The sequence below is a fragment of the Nicrophorus vespilloides genome, unplaced genomic scaffold, assembly GCF_001412225.1.
Source record: "Nicrophorus vespilloides isolate i.1.1-1 unplaced genomic scaffold, Nicve_v1.0, whole genome shotgun sequence".
NCBI lineage: Eukaryota > Metazoa > Arthropoda > Insecta > Coleoptera > Silphidae > Nicrophorus > Nicrophorus vespilloides.
The window spans coordinates 148,421-169,241 of NW_017096251.1; the positions used below are offsets into that span (position 1 = coordinate 148,421).

General features: G+C 35.8%; 5 protein-coding genes across 9 annotated transcripts; 3 read left to right on the forward strand and 2 right to left on the reverse strand.

Annotated features, from left to right (window-relative positions):
* Positions 1–461: 461 nt before the first annotated feature.
* On the forward strand, positions 462–1,997 carry LOC108556425 (embryonic stem cell-specific 5-hydroxymethylcytosine-binding protein). 3 transcript variants are annotated; one of them, XM_017912549.1, is made up of 6 exons: positions 462–584; positions 635–863; positions 917–1,099; positions 1,159–1,236; positions 1,289–1,560; positions 1,895–1,997. In XM_017912549.1, the coding sequence occupies exons 1-6, from the start codon at positions 565–567 to the stop codon at positions 1,941–1,943; spliced, it is 831 nt and encodes a 276-aa protein (XP_017768038.1). In that variant the 5' UTR covers positions 462–564; the 3' UTR covers positions 1,944–1,997. The 3 variants fall into 3 exon arrangements, with proteins under 3 accessions (XP_017768038.1, XP_017768036.1, XP_017768037.1); XM_017912547.1 differs by having other exon boundaries at positions 1,289–1,972; XM_017912548.1 differs by having other exon boundaries at positions 462–581; positions 1,289–1,972.
* A 2,209-nt stretch (positions 1,998–4,206) lies between these two features.
* Positions 4,207–10,517, forward strand: LOC108556424 (probable 4-coumarate--CoA ligase 3). The gene is made up of 6 exons (XM_017912546.1): positions 4,207–4,806; positions 4,884–5,094; positions 8,564–8,688; positions 8,882–9,293; positions 9,404–9,547; positions 9,795–10,517. The coding sequence occupies exons 1-6, from the start codon at positions 4,621–4,623 to the stop codon at positions 10,415–10,417; spliced, it is 1,701 nt and encodes a 566-aa protein (XP_017768035.1). The 5' UTR covers positions 4,207–4,620; the 3' UTR covers positions 10,418–10,517.
* A 414-nt stretch (positions 10,518–10,931) lies between these two features.
* On the reverse strand, positions 10,932–14,504 carry LOC108556430 (ATP-binding cassette sub-family B member 10, mitochondrial). 3 transcript variants are annotated; one of them, XM_017912555.1, is made up of 10 exons: positions 14,450–14,504; positions 14,244–14,320; positions 13,249–13,444; positions 12,979–13,185; positions 12,713–12,915; positions 12,370–12,651; positions 12,083–12,314; positions 11,675–11,961; positions 11,354–11,613; positions 10,932–11,303 (listed from the first exon to the last, which is right to left on the reverse strand). In XM_017912555.1, the coding sequence occupies exons 3-10, from the start codon at positions 13,406–13,408 to the stop codon at positions 11,039–11,041; spliced, it is 1,896 nt and encodes a 631-aa protein (XP_017768044.1). In that variant the 5' UTR covers positions 13,409–13,444; positions 14,244–14,320; positions 14,450–14,504; the 3' UTR covers positions 10,932–11,038. The 3 variants fall into 3 exon arrangements, with proteins under 3 accessions (XP_017768044.1, XP_017768043.1, XP_017768042.1); XM_017912554.1 differs by lacking the exon at positions 14,450–14,504 and having other exon boundaries at positions 14,244–14,354; XM_017912553.1 differs by lacking the exons at positions 14,244–14,320; positions 14,450–14,504 and having other exon boundaries at positions 13,249–13,828.
* A 990-nt stretch (positions 14,505–15,494) lies between these two features.
* LOC108556410 (probable 4-coumarate--CoA ligase 3) lies at positions 15,495–20,708 on the forward strand. The gene is made up of 7 exons (XM_017912527.1): positions 15,495–16,357; positions 16,419–16,629; positions 16,686–17,033; positions 17,162–17,491; positions 17,564–17,742; positions 17,801–17,956; positions 20,372–20,708. Exons 1-7 carry the CDS (start codon positions 16,133–16,135, stop codon positions 20,645–20,647), a joined length of 1,725 nt encoding a protein of 574 aa, XP_017768016.1. The 5' UTR covers positions 15,495–16,132; the 3' UTR covers positions 20,648–20,708.
* On the reverse strand, positions 18,225–20,330 carry LOC108556412 (serine/threonine-protein phosphatase 4 regulatory subunit 2). Its single transcript, XM_017912528.1, has one exon. It carries the CDS (start codon positions 20,160–20,162, stop codon positions 18,582–18,584), a length of 1,581 nt encoding a protein of 526 aa, XP_017768017.1. The 5' UTR covers positions 20,163–20,330; the 3' UTR covers positions 18,225–18,581.
* Positions 20,709–20,821: the final 113 nt, after the last annotated feature.

A 20,821-nucleotide genomic window follows, 5' to 3' on the forward strand; every position in this document is an offset into this window, starting at 1 on the left:
CAAGAGAAATTCACAACAAAACCACCTGTTAACCATGGGTTCTTTTGAATTCATCACCAACATTGAAAAATTGAATTTTATTAATATAGAAAAATATTTTGCATTTTCTTCGTTTTATGTTACCTTTATTCTAATATGATCATTTAAAATTACTCTATTAAATTAATTGTGAGCGAATTAATATAAATAAATTAATTTTAGGCTACCCGCTTAACAAATGTATCTTTATTTTGTATACTTCTCCCTAGATTAATGAAGTATAACTATGAAATAAAAGAAGAAATTGCGTTTTATTTCAATATATTATTACTTCTTCTTTCTTCCACTCCTTTTCACTTCACTTAGCTTTTGTTGTTATATTTATCTAACTCAACTAAATTAATGTTAATAATCGTTGCAAAATTTCGAATGTTTAGCCAACTAAATAACTTATAAATTTAAAATCGAGTTTGTTTGTATAGGTTAGATATCAGGTGTTCAAGAGTATTGCAGAGTATTGTACTAAAAGTATAATAGCAAAGTATTTAAGAATTTTCCCCACTTTGATCTATTGCTATTATCATAATGTGCGGTCGCTTAGCGTGGTGAGTGTGGTATGAAGACTTGTCATTCTTTATTTCAATCCTATTTGCAGCACTTTAAACCCAGATGAGATATCTGCAAAGTGTGAATACATGAGTAGTAAAGAGAAGCTGGAGAAGCCGGAGTGGATCCACAATGACCAAGAGTACAAGCCTGTATTCAATGGACCTCCAACAACTGTTGTTGCAGTGTTATCTTCCAATAAAAACTTAAAATTGGACAAGACCAGTTCCACAGAGTTCTGTTTGATACCTATGAGATGGGGAATGTTACCATCATTTGTAAAATCTTTTATTTTGTAATTAATACATTAAACAACTATTATTTTCATTAGAAAACTGAGGCTACCGGAAACTTTCACACACACAATGCTAGAATAGAGAATATTTTGAAATCTAATCTTTATAAGCCAAGTTTGATGAGTGGAAAGAGATGTGTCATAATCACTGAAGGCTATTATGAGTGGCAAACAACTCCAGGTGAAAACTTGAAACAACCGTTTTTCCTTTATCAAAACGTGAATATTAATAGTTCTTTTTTAATAGAATTCAATGATATATTAAACAATTATTTCAGCCTGATGGACCCAAGTTTGAATCAAAGAAAAATTTGATTAAGTTGGCTGGATTGTTCAACATATCCAAGGATGGAGATGTAAATATTTTCGGAGATTCGATTTAATGTGTTAATGGGATTTCGTTTGCAGAGTGTTAAGTATTCTTGTACGGTTCTTACGAGGGAAGCGGATTCTTCAATGGCCTGGATGCATTACAGAATGCCGGTGATTTTAAATACCAGAGAAGAGGTGAATAATTGGCTGAATTATGAAGAGATTGAGTACAAGGAGGCTATAGATAGATTACCCAAATACGAAGATTGCAAGAAGGAGTTTAGATTGAAACATCACGCGGTTAACAAGACTTTCGTGAACAATTCATCCTGCAACGAAGCCAAGTGTATGCAACCAGCCGCAGCTAAGTATGCATACTTAAGTACGCTTCATGATACAAATATACAAGTTGGGTATACCTACAGCTGCCTACAGCCGTTCCATTTTCGTCCTATTTCGTAACAATATAATATGAAAGATAAGCGTATTTACTTAGTTTCAAGATTTTTTTACAGCTTACTCTTATTTATTGTCTTGGTCACCGTCCATATGCGTGTACCAAGGGTGTACCTTGTATATTTGTATCTTAAGTCCGCTTTATATTAGGATAATATTTTGAATAAGATCTCCAGTGTCCTCAGCCGTTATATTAGGAAAGAAGGTCTAATTCAAAATTTGCAATAAATCGATTCGTTATTTTAGGAGAAGAAGCACCACTCTTGACGGATGGCTGAAGAAAGCTAAAAAATAAACAAACAGTTGAATTCATTAAACTCCAAACTTTTTCTTTTATAAATAAGAAGATTATTTAATTTTCTAATTGTTTTCCACCTTTGGTTCACGTTAAACAATAATAAAAGAAAATTAGATTTTCACTCCCAATATTACCATAACGACAAAAAAGTGTTTTGAAATAATTTAAAATCACACCACCTGTTACGTATTTGCGTGTAAAGTAATCATTTTAAAAATTGTATTAAACAAATTATATAAACAGAGTATATAATTAATTATCCATCTTTTTCTACATTCCATTCACATTAAACAAATGTAAAAGAAAATCACTGACACTCAAATTTACCATGACGACAAAATAACTGAGTTTTGTTTTTGAAAACTATTTATAATCGCACCACTTGCTATCAAATGTATTGTAATAATTAAAAAAAAAGGATTTAAAATAATTTAAAAAAATACCTAACATTTTTTGAATTATTATTTGAACAGTTTTATTGTGATATGAAATAGTTGAGACTTGAACTGGATGTATTATAAAGAAAACAAGTAGTATAAAATTCACAGTGCACTTTCCAACAGTCCAAAGTCCGCGTTCGCACGGATCGTAGATCCAAAGGTCGCGCTGCGCGTTATTTCTGTATGCCCACTTGGAACGTACTCCATATATCATGGAAAACGATTCATTTTAATATATTAACCAGCGTTTTGCTCATTACAGTATCCATTATATCGCGCTAATCCTCGCGAAACAAATAAATCTATATAAGTAGTATGCAGATTCGTTAGTTTTGCAGATACCTTTGTTTTATAATTTTTAACAGGCAGTTATTTAACAATCGTTTCACGTTGAGATGGAGTGGAGTTAATTTAAGTCTCTCCAAAAGTTTATTGTTTTAACTCATTTCATTATTTCATAAACTTAATTAGATTTAAAATAGTTTACTTAACGTCATTATGCCATTCTTTCAATATTTAAACATTTAGAAGATATTTTAATACAAGCCAAATCACTTAAGACTATGTCTTATTATTATTAATATTTTGCTAGATAATCAAAACGAATAATAATTATTAATGTATCAATTGTGCTATTGTTCCATCGATTCGCATATGTTAATTCTTCACTATTAATTAACGAATCAATCCATCGTATTGCAATTCTAGCGTCATCAGCTTCTTTGTAAAAAAAATCAATTTTGGAAACAGAATCTAGGTCAGCGACAAACTAAATGTAAACAAAACATTGGATCACAATATTTTTGTTTGTTTGTTGCCATGACATTCAAAATAAACGGTTAACGAAAATAGAATGGACGACTCCATTCAAATTTATATTGTAATTTCTCACGTTATTTTCCCTATTGGAATTCAGATATTTGTCACATCTAAAAACGAAATTGTCTGGCACATTCAATGAACGACTTTCACTTCTGACAGGTTTCATAAATGTGAACAAAATGCTTGAAGTGCTTGTATTTACTACTTTTTCTTGCTTTACGAACAAAACAAAAAAATGAAAAACGAACGAGTTAAGAAACAATATTTTGCATCCACAATCGGTAGATAGCGATTTATCTGACATACATTATATCCTGTGACGTCTTTCGTGTTTTTCCCTGATTTATTTTTATATAAATTAGTTGTTTTCAAGTTGTTACTCAATGTTGTTATTATTATTGCAATTGTAAAAGTTAACTTAACTTAATGAGTCAAAAAGTAACAACAACAAAAAAAACTAAATTTGAATAGTTTTTAATGATGTAAAAATATAACGTTTTCAGTTAGACGATCAAAGGTTGCGTGTAATAAACGTTCGATAAGGCATTGGAGACACAAAGATTATATTATTGGAATTCTGAAATTGCTTAATCGCGATTCGGTCTGACTAATGGGGAAACAGCGATTCGCGATTGGTGGTGGTTGCTGTCGAATGGTGATCAATGTTTTTTTACTCGTTACCATGACTTCTTAAAATCCATGAGCTTATGAAATAAAGACAACATTATGCTTTTTTTGTACTTTATATGAATATTGTTTATCAAATAACTGATATTTTAAAAATTTATTTCAAGTTAAGTGAATTTGATATAATTTGATTAAAAGATTGTACTTTAGGTTGAAAATGGGTTGAGAAATTGGATAAGTAAGTTGTTGGGATTAAATAGGAAAATGGTGATGGGCGATTTTGAAAATAACGAGCATCCTGTTAAGCGACAAATTTATGAGTGCGCTCTCGCCGCAAACTGATTTACGTCATCTTCGGTTGAGTGTTTTGATGCTCGTATTTACAAATTCGCGTTTGTTGACTTTTCGTTTGATAACTGCTCGACTTGCGACAAGTAAACAGAGCCCAGGTGGAGCAGAGATAGAAATAATGAGCGGTCTTTGGACCGAGGAGAAGACATATTTTGACTGATATTCGGATGGATTTGATAAGAGTAATTTTGTTGATGCCTTATAAATATAGAATACGCACCCATGACAAGTATAGTGGCTATCTCCCTACCCACGCATTTAAAGTATCCCCGCTTGTGCGATATATAGACACGGACACACCACACAAACTTTGAAACCCATAGAGAGAGTGATAGAGAGAGAGGTGTTTGGGTATACGTTCAGCAGCAGACGAGAAGGATCATTTAAAGCTAAGCAAGCAATTCCAGTCTGGTAGTGTACGTGAAAGTGTAAGGATGGCTTTAAGAACTGCAGTGCGGAAAGCAGTCCAGAAGAGAGGCTTTGCAGCATCGCATCTTAGGCATTTAGCATCTTCCTCTAATATCATTACCTGTCCATTCCCGGAAATCGAGATCCCTACTTGCAGCATACCAGAATATATCTTCAGCAAGTTCGGTTCCTATGGCAACAAAGTCGCTTTCGTAAGTAGCAACAGTAGCATTTGGTGAAATCAAATATAAAGTTCTTCAAATCTAACATTATCGGTTGTATTCTTCAGGAATGCGGGGTGACCGGACGCAAGTACACGTTCGACGAGCTCCGCGTCAAGTCCTACAACCTTAACCGCGCCCTCAGGAAGAAGCTGAAACTGCAGAAGGACGATGTCGTCGCCGTTCTCCTACCGAACGTGCCGGAATTCCCGATCGCCGTCATGGGCATCCTCCTCGCCGGTCTTCGCGTCACCACCATGAATCCCATCTACACACAAGGTAAAATAAATTGATTGAAGAAGAAATAATAAGTAAATTGCAATTTACCATGCACAAACTGAACATTTCTCCGATTTCTCAAGGAAACAGCAGTAGTCTCGCATTTCGCACACATTTTAAATTCCACGCTGACTGCGACAAGTCAAGTTCAATGTTAAAGTAACCATGACAACATTTCTGCTATTTGTTGACTTTGCAACCCACACATTTTGAATTCAAATCGAAACTGTCAAAATATAAAGTAAAGAAAATATACAAGTAAATCTTTCCATAACGTATATAAACAGATAACAAAACATTATTATAATAAAGCTAAATAACATACCCAAGGTAATAGTAACGAAAAAAAGGATTTAGACAAACAAATATCACTTTAATTATAAACATACGGTCGTCATTTCACATTTCATTTCACAATTAAAATATGTTTCTTCCGTCATTTCATTAAAAATATCTAATTTAAGTGATGTAATGATGCAATTATTTCCAAATTACTCAAAATATTTATCTTTGAGTTTTAGTTCTATTTAAAACCGAAACAATTTTCGAATACAAATTTATTTAAAAAAAAAGATAACAGTCATAAAAGCAGTTCATATAATAATTAACAACTATTTTTAATGATCTCCATAGCAACTACAGCACTTACGTGATTATCTTGAGAGAAATGTAACTTTCACCTGCATCAATTGAATTACAAAGTTAATAGTAAAAGTGATTTCAGGCATTATTTATTTGATATAATCATGTATGCATTACAAATAAATTCATGGCCATTTCCTCTAAATTGATATAATTGCGCTGCATAAAGCCAGGTTCACAACAATGCAGAAGCAACAAATTGTCTGTTTACATGCGAAAAAATTAATTCTCGGAAAACACTGCGCGGATATATGAAAACATTGTTTCAGAATAATAAAAATGCAACAAGCAAATAATTTTGCTTTTATCTTTAGAAATTCGAAATCCATATGAAAAACAATATATTTGAATATTATATGAAATTGTCATGGTGATTGCAAACATTCTGCATATTTTTGTAACGAATTCAATTTTAATTGTTTTCATAGCGACCACAACGCGTTTTCTGAAATTAATATCAACGCCATTTCAGTCCATCCTTTTGTTTCAGCATTTACTATTGCAAAATAACTAAATCTGTTTATAACAAAGTCTAGTTCTAAAACAATGCATACGTAGATAATCAAATCAATTTTAATGCAATTACACAATTGTTTAGTATTTCAACTAAAATAGATTTTCGTATCTTAATCGATGAATCATTGTTTTTCGAACATTCAATTATTGTATTATAATATGCAAAATAATTGTTTTCATTTGATAGTCATAGCAATACACTATTAAACGAAATTCCTATTGTTGCGGTGTGATGCAACATTTCGTTGGAGGTCAATGCGATCCAGACAATACGAATAATTAGAACAATATTCAAGTATTTAATGCAAAACGAAGCAATTGAAATTAATTGAAATTGTTTATCTTCGTTCGAAACGGAATTCAGTATTTTTATTTTTGTTTTCGTTAAGATTAACAATTATTTACATATGTTTTTTTTTTTCAACTCCAGTACTTTGAACTTTCAAAATATTTGGTTACAGGAAAATTTAAAAACAAACAAACAAACTGTTCTATTTTTGTTTATTATATCATGCGCGCATTATCTTTATTTGAATTTCGATCTCGATTCTCGTCAAAACAGGATCCAGGACGGAAGCCTACGTTGATCTTAATATGATGATGAATTGCAAAAATGAAAACAATGAAACAAAACAAAAAACAAATGATAATGACAGGAATATTTTGTGATGCGACACAGCGTTACGTAACTCAGCATTGTCAGTTAACGATGCTGAATTGTTCTCATCAAAAAGTAATTACTTTTTATTTTCGATTGATACAAATGAATATTGGTTAAAATTCACTTTGCAAAACATATGGAAATTGTACAGGATGTGATAATTTATATAGCAAAAATTTGTATTTATGTTTGATTATCGTGACATATCAACAAATTTCTATGACTGTGTTTCCTTGGTCAAAAGAAATATTAGTAAAATATCATTGAATTATTCAGTAATTTTATTGTCATGACAACATATTATTAATGAAAAATTTGACAATTAATTACTACCTAAAAAATTATAACTTTATGTAAAGAAAAAAATCTTTTTAAATTCGTTTGTTAATGATATGCTTATTTATTTTTTAATTTAGTAAATTGAAAATTATGATTTATCAATTTGACTTGACAGAATTTGATTTTGAATAATCCCAAACTTGTCTACGTAACAAATTATATCAGAAGTGACACCTTAAATAAGCGTACGTCAAAACTGGTTGCTATTGGCATATAATAGAAATAATATTAAACTATAGTTACCATTGCTGACCTTTACTTTATAATTCAATTTTAGTAAATTGAAAGGTGTGAAATGCGCCGTGTTTTGACTGACAAAACTGATAAATGATCGATAAGCAAATCGATCGCTCGTATTGATCTTTGGACTTTTCATTCATAGAAGCCAAATCGAAATTACATCTACTCGAAAATTCGTTCAAAAACAACCTCATTTCGATTATTGAACTTTCATCTATTGTTTATTGACTGAAAATACTCGTTATTACCTAAAAACGTGCTATTATTCATCGATCCACGCGCCGGATTTTGTTTCACCTTTGAACGATCTAAATATCAAAAAACAATATTTTAGTGCTTTTCTTTTTTTAATACTGTTAATGTTGATTGCATAGATTTTGATGATATTTAAATATAATAACTAATTAATTGACTAATAAGTACAAGTTGCTATGTAAACAAATTTTCAATAAAAAATAACCCTGTCAACCAGTAGCATCTTTAAAGCGTCCGCAAATCAGAAGTTTTTTTCACAAAGGACAGCACTGTTGTAAACATTTACTGTTTATTGCATGTTAAACGTATTTTAATTGCGTGCAAAATTATCAATAAGTGGTTATTATTCTAAAAATAAATGATTTAATTATGTTTATAACGAAAGTATTTAATTTTTACCTTGGAAATCTATAATTGAATAATATTAACGAAATAAGTTGATTGCAGTATAAATTGAAAATTATTATCAATATTTATTACAAATAATTTTCTTATAATAATTTAAATGTTTTGTATATCAAGATTGTTACTAAGCAAACTTGTTTTCAATTTAATTCGTTGAATTTGCATCTGTTTATATGTTGGTCAATAAAAATTCATTTAAATCTATTATTCGATAATTACAGTAGATGTATTACGTCACGAAAGAAATATGATACACTTTGTAACATTCAGTCAGATAAATTTGTAAAGATGAATTGCAAGTATTGGAAAAGAATAAAAATGAATTGTTAATTACTGTAAAGTACTTTGATATTAAATTACATTAATTAAAGAATATTAATAGAAAATATGTGTTTTTTGTGTGCGTTTTAGATGAGATAAAAAAGCAGTTCGCTGATGCTGGAGCTAAGGCTATGATCACCTTGACCGAGCTGTTTCCGGTGGTCAAAGTAGCCTTGACCGGCAAAGAGATTCCCATCATTTGCATCAATGATCAGGTATGTTGATAAAGCGAAGAAGTTGTCTCATTTTGTATCCAACGCAATGCATTTATTTACATGTCATTTATAACAATGCAATGAAGAAATTGTTGTTATTGTTGAACTTGTTAAATTGAAGGCGCGTTTCAATTTAGAGCGCTAGTTCTTTGTTGCTGAATTGAAGTAAATTAATCTGTTGTTCATTTTGCAGGCCTCCTCGACGACTCCTACCGGCGCTATTAACTTCAAAGAGTTTGCGGACAACAGCTGCGACATCGAAGATATTAAGTTGGACGATCAGAATGCCGTTGCGGTTATGCCTTATTCCAGCGGAACGACGGGTCTGCCGAAAGGAGTGCAGCTTTCGCATCGCAACATCCTCGCCAATTTATCTCAGTTCATGTCCGACGACTTCACCATCATGCGATTGGCGTCCGGCGATTTCCAGGAGGTCGTTCCGGCCATCCTCCCGATGTTCCACATCTACGGATTCACCACTATCTGCATGGCAGGCATGAACAACGGTGGAAAGACCATCACATTACCAAAATTCACTCCTGAGTCGTACCTCAAGTTGCTGGCGCAGCACAAGGCTACCATCCTCTTCGCAGTCCCTCCAATTGGTAAATTAAAAAAGTTTCTTTGTTTATTTGTTGCTATGAAGATTTATAGCTTAAAATAGATAGCTTGATAGAGTACAAGACATCAATAATTTAATTTTTTTTTGTTGCAGTTATTTTCTTGTACTCGCATCCGGCCGTTAAGAAGGAGCTTCTGGAAAACGTGCACGTTTTGGTGTCTGGTGCCGCTCCGCTTGGCGCTTTAGATGAGCAGAAGTTTAAAGACAAAATTGGACAGAAAGTCGATGTATTACAAGGTAAAAATTGCGTTAATTTTCTGGTTTTGAATAATTTAATGACCACATAATAATTTATCCGATGTAAATGATATTTCTTTCATATTCTTTCTCAATGTCAAATAGGAAAAAAAGTAATTTAATTTTAATTATATGTAATTATGTAACACAAATATATGTTTCAGTGAATGACTATTAAAACTGCACTTAACCATTTTCTTATTCTAATTCGTATTTTCAATTTTACGATTGTTTATTTTGTTTTTAGGATACGGATTGTCTGAAGCGTCGCCGACTGTGATGATGGGCGCTAGGAAGCACGACCCTAAACCAGGTTCCCTTGGAAACATAATGCCGAACACCGAGGTGAAGATAATGCCGGTGGGCAACCCAGACGGAGAAGCCTTAGGTCCAAATCAGACCGGAGAGCTATACGTTAAAGGTCCTCAGGTTATGTTGGGCTACCACAACCGGCCAAAGGAGACGGCTGAGACTTTAGTGGACGGATGGCTGCGAACCGGAGATATGTTCTACTACGACGAGAACCAAACATTCTTTATCACTGATCGTATTAAGGAGCTGATCAAAGTCAAAGGATTCCAGGTTCCTCCTGCTGAACTCGAGGAGATCATCCGAGACTTCCCAAGTGTGAACGACGCCGCCGTCATCGGTATCCCTCACGACATCTACGGCGAAGTGCCTAGAGCATACGTCGTTGCAAAGCCAGACTCTAAACTGGACGTGGCCGAGCTCAACGGTTTCATCGACTCCAAGGTTGCCGAATACAAGAGGGTGAGAGGCGGCATCGTCGTCACTGACTGCATCCCGAAGAACGCTTCCGGAAAGATCCTCAGGCGGGAACTCAAATTGCAATACCAGAACGGAAAGTGAAAGAGACGAAAATAGCAAAAAAGCGTGTACATTCTATAATTATGCATTTTTGTTTTGTAAATAGGTGAACAGATGTTATCATTTCTTTTTTTATATATATATATGCATATGTTAATAAGAATTTCTGTAAATATATAATAAATATTTTTTTATATAGAATATCATTTAAAACACACTCACCTAATTGAAAACTTTAATTTCTCCTCAATCTCTAAGACATATCAATTAAGTAAAACATATATAAAAATTAAGTATATGAAAGAAGTTTTGATGAAATCATAACTTAAATTTACCTGCAGTAACCTCGAGTTATATTACATAAATCCGAGTGTTACGTAATTTAGATTACTTGACGATTTATAACATAGATATTTCTTTATTAGTTATTTCATTTAGTGTTATAGAAATTTAATTAAAAAATATTTAATTTTTAAATTAGTAACCCATTATCAAAGTACCTAAAAATGTATTAAATGAAGATAATAGAAGAGGAAACAAATACAAAACAAACGTATGAAAACAAAAAAGTTTAATAATTTATAGATATATTAAATACTCGATCAACAATTGTATATATACTCTTTTCTTGACTTTCTTTCTATGTATTGTACAAGACAGTTTTTACTGCAGCAGATTTGATGCGGAGGCTGGAACGGAGATGTCTTGGAACGTCTGGTGCTTTATCAATTCCTTAAAGTGTCCATTTTCCAAGTTCAGCAGCTCAGCGTAAGTACCCTTCTCGACGATCTCGCCATTCTTGAGCACTGCTATAACGTCCGCGTTTTGTATGGTCGAGAGTCTGTGCGCTATGGTCAATACAGTCCTGCCCTTCATGATCCTCTCCAACGCTTCCTGAACCAAAAACTCTGATTGCGCATCCAAAGCACTGAAAACAAAAATGATTAATAAATAGAATAATTGAAAATAGTATTTTACCTTGTCGCTTCGTCCAAGAGAAGAATTTTAGGATTTTTTATCAGAGCCCTGGCGATAGCCACTCGCTGCTTCTGTCCTCCGCTCAGCATAACACCTCTTTCACCGACCATTGTATCGAAACCTTCCGGCAACTGCCTCACGAACTCAGTGACGTTAGCCTCTTTGGCTACCGACATCAGCTGCTCTTCAGTAATTTTGTCCGGGTCGTCCGCTCCGTACAGGATGTTATCCTTGATACTGCACGAAAACAAAATCGGCTCCTTAAAGAATATCCGTGTGTGAGAGGAAATTCCCTTCGCAAACGATATTGCCAGACTTTACCTGACTAACAGTTCCTACATGCTTCCTTAGCCAATTTGGGTCCAAATCTCGGATGTTGTAGCCATTCAACTCGACGACACCCTCATCGGGATCGTAGAGACGCAGCAGTAGCGCTGCAAGTGTGCTCTTTCCCGAACCGCTCGGACCTACGACGGCCACCGCTGATCCAGGGGCTATCTCCAAGCTAAGGTTTTTGAAGATAGTAGAATCCGTGCGCGACGGATACGCAAACTTCACATTGCTGAATTTAATGTGTCCGTTGGCCAATGTCGTTGGAATAACACCACCTAAAATTTACATTTTAATATTTATATTTCAAATACAGAGAGAAGCGAATATTTAAAGATACACGTGAAAAGTCGGCTTCACTCGATTATACTTGATAAATCTATTTTGTTTTGCACTTACCGCTTATAGGAATAGCAGGATTTCTATCAACCAGATCCCACAATCTACTAGCGGCTCCAACAGATTTGTTCAAGTCTGAATAAAAACTAGAGAGCCCGCCTACAGAGACTCCTATATATGCCGCGTACAGCAGGAACGAAGACAGATTTCCCACAGTGATATTCTGCGATGAAACCATAACGCCTCCATAATAAAGCACCGAAATTATGATTATATTACCACTCAATCCTGTCTGAAAATGACCAAATTGAAATAATTCATCAACAACCACCCAAACAATCCCATACCATTCCATAAAATATAGCCCTCGCTCTAGACTCCAAGTAACCCATATCCAATACAGTTTTGACTTTGTCGCTGTAATTCTGGATCTCCTTGCTCTCCTGCCCAAACGTGCGAACCGTTCGAATATTCGAGATCCTCTCCTCGGCGACATTCGTGGCTTCCGCCAATGAATCCTGCACGTTTTTAGAGATCTTCCGCACGAACCTTCCGTATACCACAGCGCATCCGGCGATTGGCGGAACTATAGCCAAACCCACCAAGGCCAATTTAGGCGACATATAGAACTGCATTGAAAAAAAACAAAAACAATATGAAACAATACGAAAAACTTTACGAAAAAAATACCATCATCCCGCTTCCTGCCACAACCATAATCGACGACCGTAAACCATCCGAGATATTTGAAGATAAAGCCTGCCCGACAATCTGTGTATCGGCAGACAGGCGATTCACCAACTCCCCCGTCGACCGTTTATCGAAGAAACCCTGCTCCTGTCTTAGCAGGGAAGAGAACACCTGCAACCGAAGTCTTTGCGTCATCCTATAACCTGCCACACACTAAATCCTATTAATAAAAACATCACTTTGCATCCTCCAAGTTTATTAATTACCTGCAGTCGACATAATGTAGACCCTCCCGAAATTACACAAAGCCCCCACGAAGAAAACGCCAACCAATATTCCGCAAAGTCGATTCATTTTAGCCTTCGCCGCCTCAGCGTCCCCGGTATTAGAGTAAATTATATCCAGAACTTTGCCTAAACTGAATGGGACAGCCATTGAAACAGAACTTGATATGAATAGCAATAGCACAGCACCTACAATCAATAAATATGTGACCATTTACAACTATTCAAATATCATTGATATTATTTATTCACCAGACAGTTTCCATTTCTCAGGCTTGGCTAATGAGAACAACCGACTGTAATCACTCCTCTTTGTCCCTTGCTCTTTGGGCAGTGTGGTCTTGTAACGATGGAATGATTGGCTGTTTCTGATGTTCACGACGTGCGTTTGTCGTTTGACCTGCTGTGACATGTTTCCTACATTCCTGAAAGTTACCAGCCGAATGCCCTGCAAATGTTTACACAGGACATTGAGGTTAGTTTTGGCCAGGAGGCACGAATAGATTGTCATCGTGTTTGCGTTTGCGGAGTCCGTAGTTTGCGAGTAAAATCGATATTCGTCGCGGAAGAAAAGTGCAGCATCGAACCGTCCCTACCCTAAACTCATCAAAAAACCGGGGGGTATTTGTATAATTAGGTCAAGTCATCACACGCAATACCGCACGCCGTTTCGCGTTGTTTGACACATGTTTGACGTTCTGTCAGATTCGCTCATTCCTATTGGACAATTCTCTACAAATTTGAATTTTTCATCAAACTACGATTATTGACCAACCAAATTGATGTAAACTTTGATACATTGAAGATTCCCTATAATTCGGAATTTCAGTTTCACTTTTATTTGTGATAAATAACATAAAGATTTTATTATTTTTATATTAGATGAATCGATCTATTCTAATTGCTACCGAATATTCTCAAATAAAGAATTAAAAATAGACAAATCTACATTGCAACAGTGCGTACGCATCATTTGATTTACGTACGAAATTATGAAACTTTTCTAATTCTTGGCAATCATTCAGCAAGCTACAATAAATGAAAAGTCAATACATATATAATATTATAGTTACTGCATTGTATCTTAACAATGAAAACATTAGCATTGTAACAATATACAATGTTTTCTCTGCCCGCAATTATTGCGCTTAAGTACAAATGACAATCAAAATGAAACTTGTTATTATAGAACACTATCTACAAACTACTTAATAAACTACGATTATTGAAAAATGCTAATACTTAACAGTTTTCGTGACTACACAAATTTATTGGCAGGATAACTATACCGAACTCGAGGATGTACCGCACTGCAGTAGTAGTCCTTAAAAATAAAACAAAGACGTTGAAAGGTGTCATCAAATACAGATTTCTATAGCGTTTAAATATTACGCTGTGTTCAATGTTAACGATTAATTATCTATTTTAATGGCAATTACTAAATTAAACGCACGGTCATCGCACTGCATATTTTAGATATCTGCAAGAGAATGTAGCGCGGGAAGTTTCTAGTATATAGGCAACACATATTACAGTTAAGTATAATTCAAAATAAATGCGTTATTCGGCATTATATATAACTTATATTTTGTTCAAGGTGAATAGTAAAAAACATATGGTTATTTATAAATTCTATAGATTTAAACTGATATTTTCTGTAATTAGTAACTAAACTATTGACAAATTTAATAATAATTACTAACATCAACTGTTTATCAAGCTATTTTAATTGTACACTTTGCGTTTATTTCTATAATAATAGCAAATCAATAGTTTTGTTATTATTATGAAAAATGCTTTCTCATTGGTTGACTGAAGATGTCATTTTGAATAACAAACTCTTCTAATTACATTATCAATAGTATTATCGTTATTGATAGTAGACAATAGACAAAACAACGATTGTAATATTCGTTAATAAGTGCGATTCTAAGCGCTGCATACAATGGACAAACGATAAACAAATTATGTAAATAAATGCAACCAACGCAACCACGCTGCTCGAAGAGTAATCTAGCATTCCGATACCCTTTGACCTGGATCGGCCTTGAAATATATCCGATTGCGATACGACTTATACAATATTTGTTGCTAGTACTGATTCCCTTGACTTATTTCCATTTCGATTGTTTACATTCAAATCGAAGCGTGCTATAAATTGATGGTTTTCAATATTCTTCGATAGATTAGCAACCGAAAGAAATTGAATTACGATATAAATTTGATATTTTATTTTGATCCCTATTATCAGTGAATTTGTTATTAGATGTATTTAAGAAACTATTTATAAAATGTTATAAATATATGTATATATATATAATATATATTGTGTTAATAAATTGTTTCAATTTTTGTCAGGAACCACAATTCTTGGATGAAAGAAACACAACGAATCCTAGTTTTTAAAGAGCGGCAGATTTTATAGTAAGGTGACGGCCGCCCACGTTGTTTCTATTCTCCACTACTGACCTAAAAGTTAGACGCTGTACCAGTTATACACGTCTCTCGTTAGAGAGATGGATATTTCTATCGAAATGGTTATAATTTGGTTTAGCACGCGAGTTCCAATTATAATTCGTTTATATTTGCATATGTGATTTCTTCTTTATTGAAATATCGTGCAAGTTTAAGAAGGGTTGAATCAAAATATTAGTAGTTTTCGGAACAACAAATATATAAATAAAATGATAAGACCCAATTTTACGGAGTCAGTCGAAAACGCGCGTTATCTCCAGCAAACACAAAAATATGTGGATAATGAAAGCAGCAAAGCAGAAGAGTTACAAAAAAAAAGAGAAAAAGAAAAGAGGCGACGAGAAGAGAGAAGCTGGCAAGAGAGATTGAACTTTGAAACGACTGCTGCGAGCGCGGTTTGGACTTTAGAAAATGTTTATTTTAATCTAAATCTCTGAAATAAACACGGTCTTAGCAGTAAGGTGGTGAACGACATCCGCGGTGCGCGAAAATTTATCAAAAAAAAATAATAATATTGTAATATAAATTGGCAAAAATTTTGTGCCAACAGGTGCAAAGATCTTTAAAAAATTCACGCCCAGATTATTTAACACTTATTTAATTGATTCTTGCATTTTCGTTTGCTGACGATAACTCAAAGTTCGAAACAACAAAGTACGCAATGTTGGCCAAAATTGTAAGGTCGAAGCCTCAAGTGGTGGATTTCTTACAGAGATCCGGCTGGGCCTCTTCGGCTGCCGCCCAAAAACTGGGCAGGCAACAGAGGAGAAGTCTGAGTGGAGGTATTATCACATCTCCTCTTGGTAGTACGATTAAGGTACCCCCGGTAAATTTGGTCGACTACGTTTGGAGCAAGTCTGATCAATGGATAGAGAAGCCGGCGGCCGTAAGTTGACTAAATCATTAAATTTAAAGTGTTCTAAAAACTTACACAAATCTCGTTGAAGACGTGCGCTGCTTCTGGTCGGAGCTACACGTACGGCATGATGCGGATGCTGATCAGCAGGTTCTCCCAAGCGCTCCTCGGACATTGCGGAATGAAACCCGGAGAGGTCGTCGGTATTCTACTACCAAACATCCCCGAGTATATCATCACCTGCCATGGTGCCATGGAAGCCGGGCTCGTCGTCACCTTCGTTAATCCTCTGTACACTCCTGGTAAACTCATATGCATTAATTTGAATAATACAAGAAATGCAATTTCAAATTCGCAGATGAGGTAAAGAGGCAGTTTGAGAACGCCGGCGTCAAGTTGATCATCACCTTCCCGTTGCTCGTCGAGGTTGCAACGACAGTTGGATCTCAACTTCCCAACTACAAGACGAGCATCTGCGTCGGCGGAGAGGACGACAAGGCGAACAACGTCCACGGCTTGCAGAGCCTCCTAATGGCCGGACACGAGGCTGAATTGCCAGGAATCAGCCCCATCGAAACTTGCCTTTTACCGTACTCCAGCGGTACCACGGGTCTTCCAAAAGGCGTAATGCTCTCGCACTACAATCTCGTTTCTAATCTTACACAGGGAGACAATCCCGCGCTCCTCGAAGAACTAAACAACGCAGGTAAAAATCATTCTCCTAAAACTAAAAATTAACCTGTTGATAAACAAACAAAAAGCAGGACCTATTACACTCACCTTGGGAACAGTTGCACGTTATTTTTTAAATCTAAATATACCCAATTATTACAGAAAAGCAAGAAAAGGTATTGACGGTGCTGCCGTTCTTCCACATCTACGGCTTCAACGGAATCATGAACTTGGTGCTGCGCGAAGGATTGCACATGATCACGCTCCCAAAATTCACGCCGGAGGAATACATACAGGCTCTCGCCACTCACAAACCGGAGTATCTCTTCGTCGTTCCATCGCTGATGCTTTTCTTGGCCTCCCATCCGGCCGTCACCAAAGAGCATTTGGCGTCTATCAAGAGCGTTACGTCCGGTGCGGCTCCAGCCACAGAAGGACTCCTGCAGAAGTTCAGGGAGAAGGTCGGACGCGACGATATCACCATCAGGCAAGGTAAAAGTTGATAAACATTCAGAAATTTGATCTTATATTGCTTTTACCTGGTCATTTTTGTAATACAAAAAGGATACGGTATGACTGAGAGTTCTCCGGTGACGATATTCATGCCTCTGATGACTCCAAGATCAAAGATAGGAACCGTGGGCGTGCTGTTGCCTGGAACGGAGGCAAAGATTCAGAGCCTCGTCACCGGCGAGGTGCTAGGCACTCACCAGCCAGGAGAGTTACTGGTCAAAGGACCTCAGGTAATAATCACCATCAACACCAAAGTTCCACTTATTGTTGTATCTCTTCATTTCTCAGATAATGTCCGGATACTTGAACAACGAGAAGGCGACGGCCGAGACCATCGACGAGGAAGGATGGCTGCACACTGGGGACGTGGCTTACTACGATGAGGACAGCTACTTCTACATAGTGGACAGATGCAAGGAGCTGATCAAGGTGAAAGGAAACCAGGTGAGTCTCTCGAGTTTTTTTACGTGTTTATTATTCGCATTTACAAAAAAAGAAAAAAAAACAAAAATCATAGTCGAACGGAACAGAAAAAGAAATATATATATATAAAAATTAAACAGTTTACACTTCATATACACACACATACAAGTCGAGTTCTTATTGCTGTTCCAAAAAGAAAAAAACACATAAATACTGAGATGCAAGGAATATTTCTTTTTCTCTTTTTCGTAACGAAAAAAAAATACAAACGAAAACATGTAAAAATTAAGAGTTTAAAAAATAGGCACTTATATTTTGTTTACATAGTATATATATATATATTATATCAAAGTGGATGGTGAATGATTGTGACTTAAGTAAAACAAAGTAATTTAAATTAAGAGGGCTTGGCGAGAAGAGGAGAATCGAATTAACCTAATGAACTTTCTCACTCACTCTCATTATTGGAGAAACAGTCTGTTGATAAAAAAGAAAGGAAAACGTCATCAGGGCTCTCTGTATGCTTGCTTATCGTCGTATGAATCCGCAGTATAAAATTTTATTTAATTTTATATAAAACCCTGAATATATCTACAAAGATAAGTTGAGGTTATACAAACTATATATATACGAAACGATCCTAAATCTAATTGGTGGTTTCAGTTTGAACGATTTCAGCTGAGGCAGTGTTTGTTGTTGATGGTTCTTCTTGTTGTGGTGGAGGTGGTGGTGATGGTGGTGTTGTTATTTCTGTTATTATTGTTGTTGGTTCAGGATCAACGTCCATGAGACTTACTTGCTGCTGTTCCTCGCATTCCTTCTCCGCTTCCCGAGTTTCGATCTTTTCCGCCGGCGGCTCCTCTATTCTGTGATCCATTTCTTCAGTCTGTACAGGCAGAGATTTTTCTTCCACTTCTGTCTGTGTTTCAATAACTTCTGGAGCTTTCTCTTCTTCCTCCTTGACAACCTCTTGCACTTGTTCTTCCACCAGTTTCATATCTTCTTCAACCACCTGCTCAGGCGCAGCTGAATCCACCACATGGACTTCCTCTATTTTAGGCTCCTCCTTATCCGCCTCCACTGGAACGTCTTCAATCATCTTGCACTCTGGAACTTCCGCACTTACAGCCATTTCCTCTTCCTCGACGTTCTTAACTGGCTCCAGTATAGTCTCCTCGATCTCAGGCGGCAATGATTTCACCGTTTCGAAGTCCTCCGTTAAGTTATCGCCTGCTCCCAACAATTCGGTACTCGCTAATTTAGTATCATTCTCACTGCTCGTTTCGTTATCGGTCATGTTAACGCTTTCTTCCTTACTCTTATTTACTACATCCTCACTACTGCTCTCATCAATCTTATCTTCTACAATGGAAGTTTCTGTTGTTTTGGGTTCTGCACTACTTGGCTCCTGTTCATTTGGTGGTTCTATGCTATCCCTACGTTTTTGGACTGGGGCAGGTATTGGAGTTATGGTAACACTGACATCTTCAGCTTCTGCAGGAGATTCATCTTGAACTATGGTTTCTGGAGCCTCGAGCACATACTCTGCTCCATAAGTTTTGTCAATTGGACAACAAGTAATCACAGTTTCTGAATTAGCTGCTTCAGCATCTGAGCTACTTGATTTTGCTGGGAAATTGTCCACAGCCATATCATTCTTAGATGTACTCTGAAAGGAAACAGTCTCAGTTTTTGGCCACACAGGTGAATCATCCATCTCCTCAATGTTAATCTCATTACTGGCATCTGGCAGGTGCTCGGTTTCAATGCCATTGATGAACCCATCCCCGTTCTCTGGTGTCCTATGATTGCCCGGCTCAGTGGTGCTGACCACCAGTATATTCTTCTCCAAAGCCCTCATATATTTGTCTATTCTATTGTACTCTTTGCGTGGTGTGGTCAGCAACTCGCAGATGCGCTGCACCGTGAAAGGGGCCGCCACAAAAGTATCCAGCTTCTCTAGTATAAATGTCTTCATTGTGTCATAGTTAAACAGGTCCACGTTCGGACACGGGGGTATATCGATGGACGGGCAGGACTCGTAGAACTCGGTAATAACATTAATTAACTTCTCGCGGAACAGACTTTTGATTACTGCCCACTGGTAAACAGGGTCACCAGTTTTGGCAACAAAACACAGATACTCCTCGAGCTCCCTCGGGATGTCCTTCGGCTTCAGTTTCGTGAACTCCTCCAGACTGTGCAGAATTTCCTCCGGATTTTCCATTGCTCTTTTGCCCTAACACTCACTTTTTTAGCGGCTTCTATAAAATTTTTAATAACGAACTTTGATCTAAAATACACAAAGATAGAAAAATGACCTTCTATTTGGTGCGTCAAACCGAATTGACGCACAGCACTGCCAACATTGCGGAAGATGAAACATCTATACCAACTTCAAGATCGATAACGTTAATAATTTTAAAATAATTTCAGGTGTCTCCAACGGAATTGGAAAATCTCATTTTAGAGATTGATGGCATTATAGATGTAGCCGTTGTCGGCATTCCAGATACCTTGGCAGGTGAAGTTCCAAGGGCATTTGTCGTGAAGAAACCTGGAAGCACGATAACCGAGGATGATGTTCTCTTGTACGTGAATCCTAAAGTGACTCACTACAAGAAGATAGCCGGAGGAATCAAGTTCATCGAATCCATTCCGCGTAATCCGAATGGCAAAATACTTAGGAATGAACTTAAGATTAAGTGTTAATATTTATAATTTAGGTTGATTTTTACAAATAATTATTTTTATACGCATTTTTTACTGTAATAATAGATAAATAATAAATAGTTATAATTTATATCTTCAAAATTTAAATTATTACAGCTATTACTATTAAACAAGTTTTGTTTATTTTTGATGAGAATTACTTTATTATAACAG

Coding starts and splice junctions, on each gene's coding strand:
- LOC108556430 (XM_017912553.1), bottom strand. CDS start 13,507: ATGACAATCTATTCGTGCCTCCTGGCCAAAACTAACCTCAATGTCCTG. Junction 12,916..12,978: donor CTACATTATGTCGACTGCAG/GTAATTAATAAA, acceptor AGTGTGTGGCAG/GTTATAGGATGACGCAAAGA. Junction 11,304..11,353: donor CTCTTGGACGAAGCGACAAG/GTAAAATACTAT, acceptor TTTTGTTTTCAG/TGCTTTGGATGCGCAATCAG.
- LOC108556410 (XM_017912527.1), top strand. CDS start 16,133: ATGTTGGCCAAAATTGTAAGGTCGAAGCCTCAAGTGGTGGATTTCTTA. Junction 17,034..17,161: donor CGAAGAACTAAACAACGCAG/GTAAAAATCATT, acceptor CAATTATTACAG/AAAAGCAAGAAAAGGTATTG. Junction 17,492..17,563: donor CGATATCACCATCAGGCAAG/GTAAAAGTTGAT, acceptor TAATACAAAAAG/GATACGGTATGACTGAGAGT.
- LOC108556425 (XM_017912547.1), top strand. CDS start 565: ATGTGCGGTCGCTTAGCGTG. Junction 864..916: donor GGGGAATGTTACCATCATTT/GTAAAATCTTTT, acceptor TATTTTCATTAG/AAAACTGAGGCTACCGGAAA. Junction 1,100..1,158: donor CGTTTTTCCTTTATCAAAAC/GTGAATATTAAT, acceptor CAATTATTTCAG/CCTGATGGACCCAAGTTTGA.
- LOC108556412 (XM_017912528.1), bottom strand. CDS start 20,162: ATGGAAAATCCGGAGGAAATTCTGCACAGTCTGGAGGAGTTCACGAAA.
- LOC108556424 (XM_017912546.1), top strand. CDS start 4,621: ATGGCTTTAAGAACTGCAGTGCGGAAAGCAGTCCAGAAGAGAGGCTTT. Junction 4,807..4,883: donor ATGGCAACAAAGTCGCTTTC/GTAAGTAGCAAC, acceptor TGTATTCTTCAG/GAATGCGGGGTGACCGGACG. Junction 8,689..8,881: donor TCATTTGCATCAATGATCAG/GTATGTTGATAA, acceptor TTCATTTTGCAG/GCCTCCTCGACGACTCCTAC.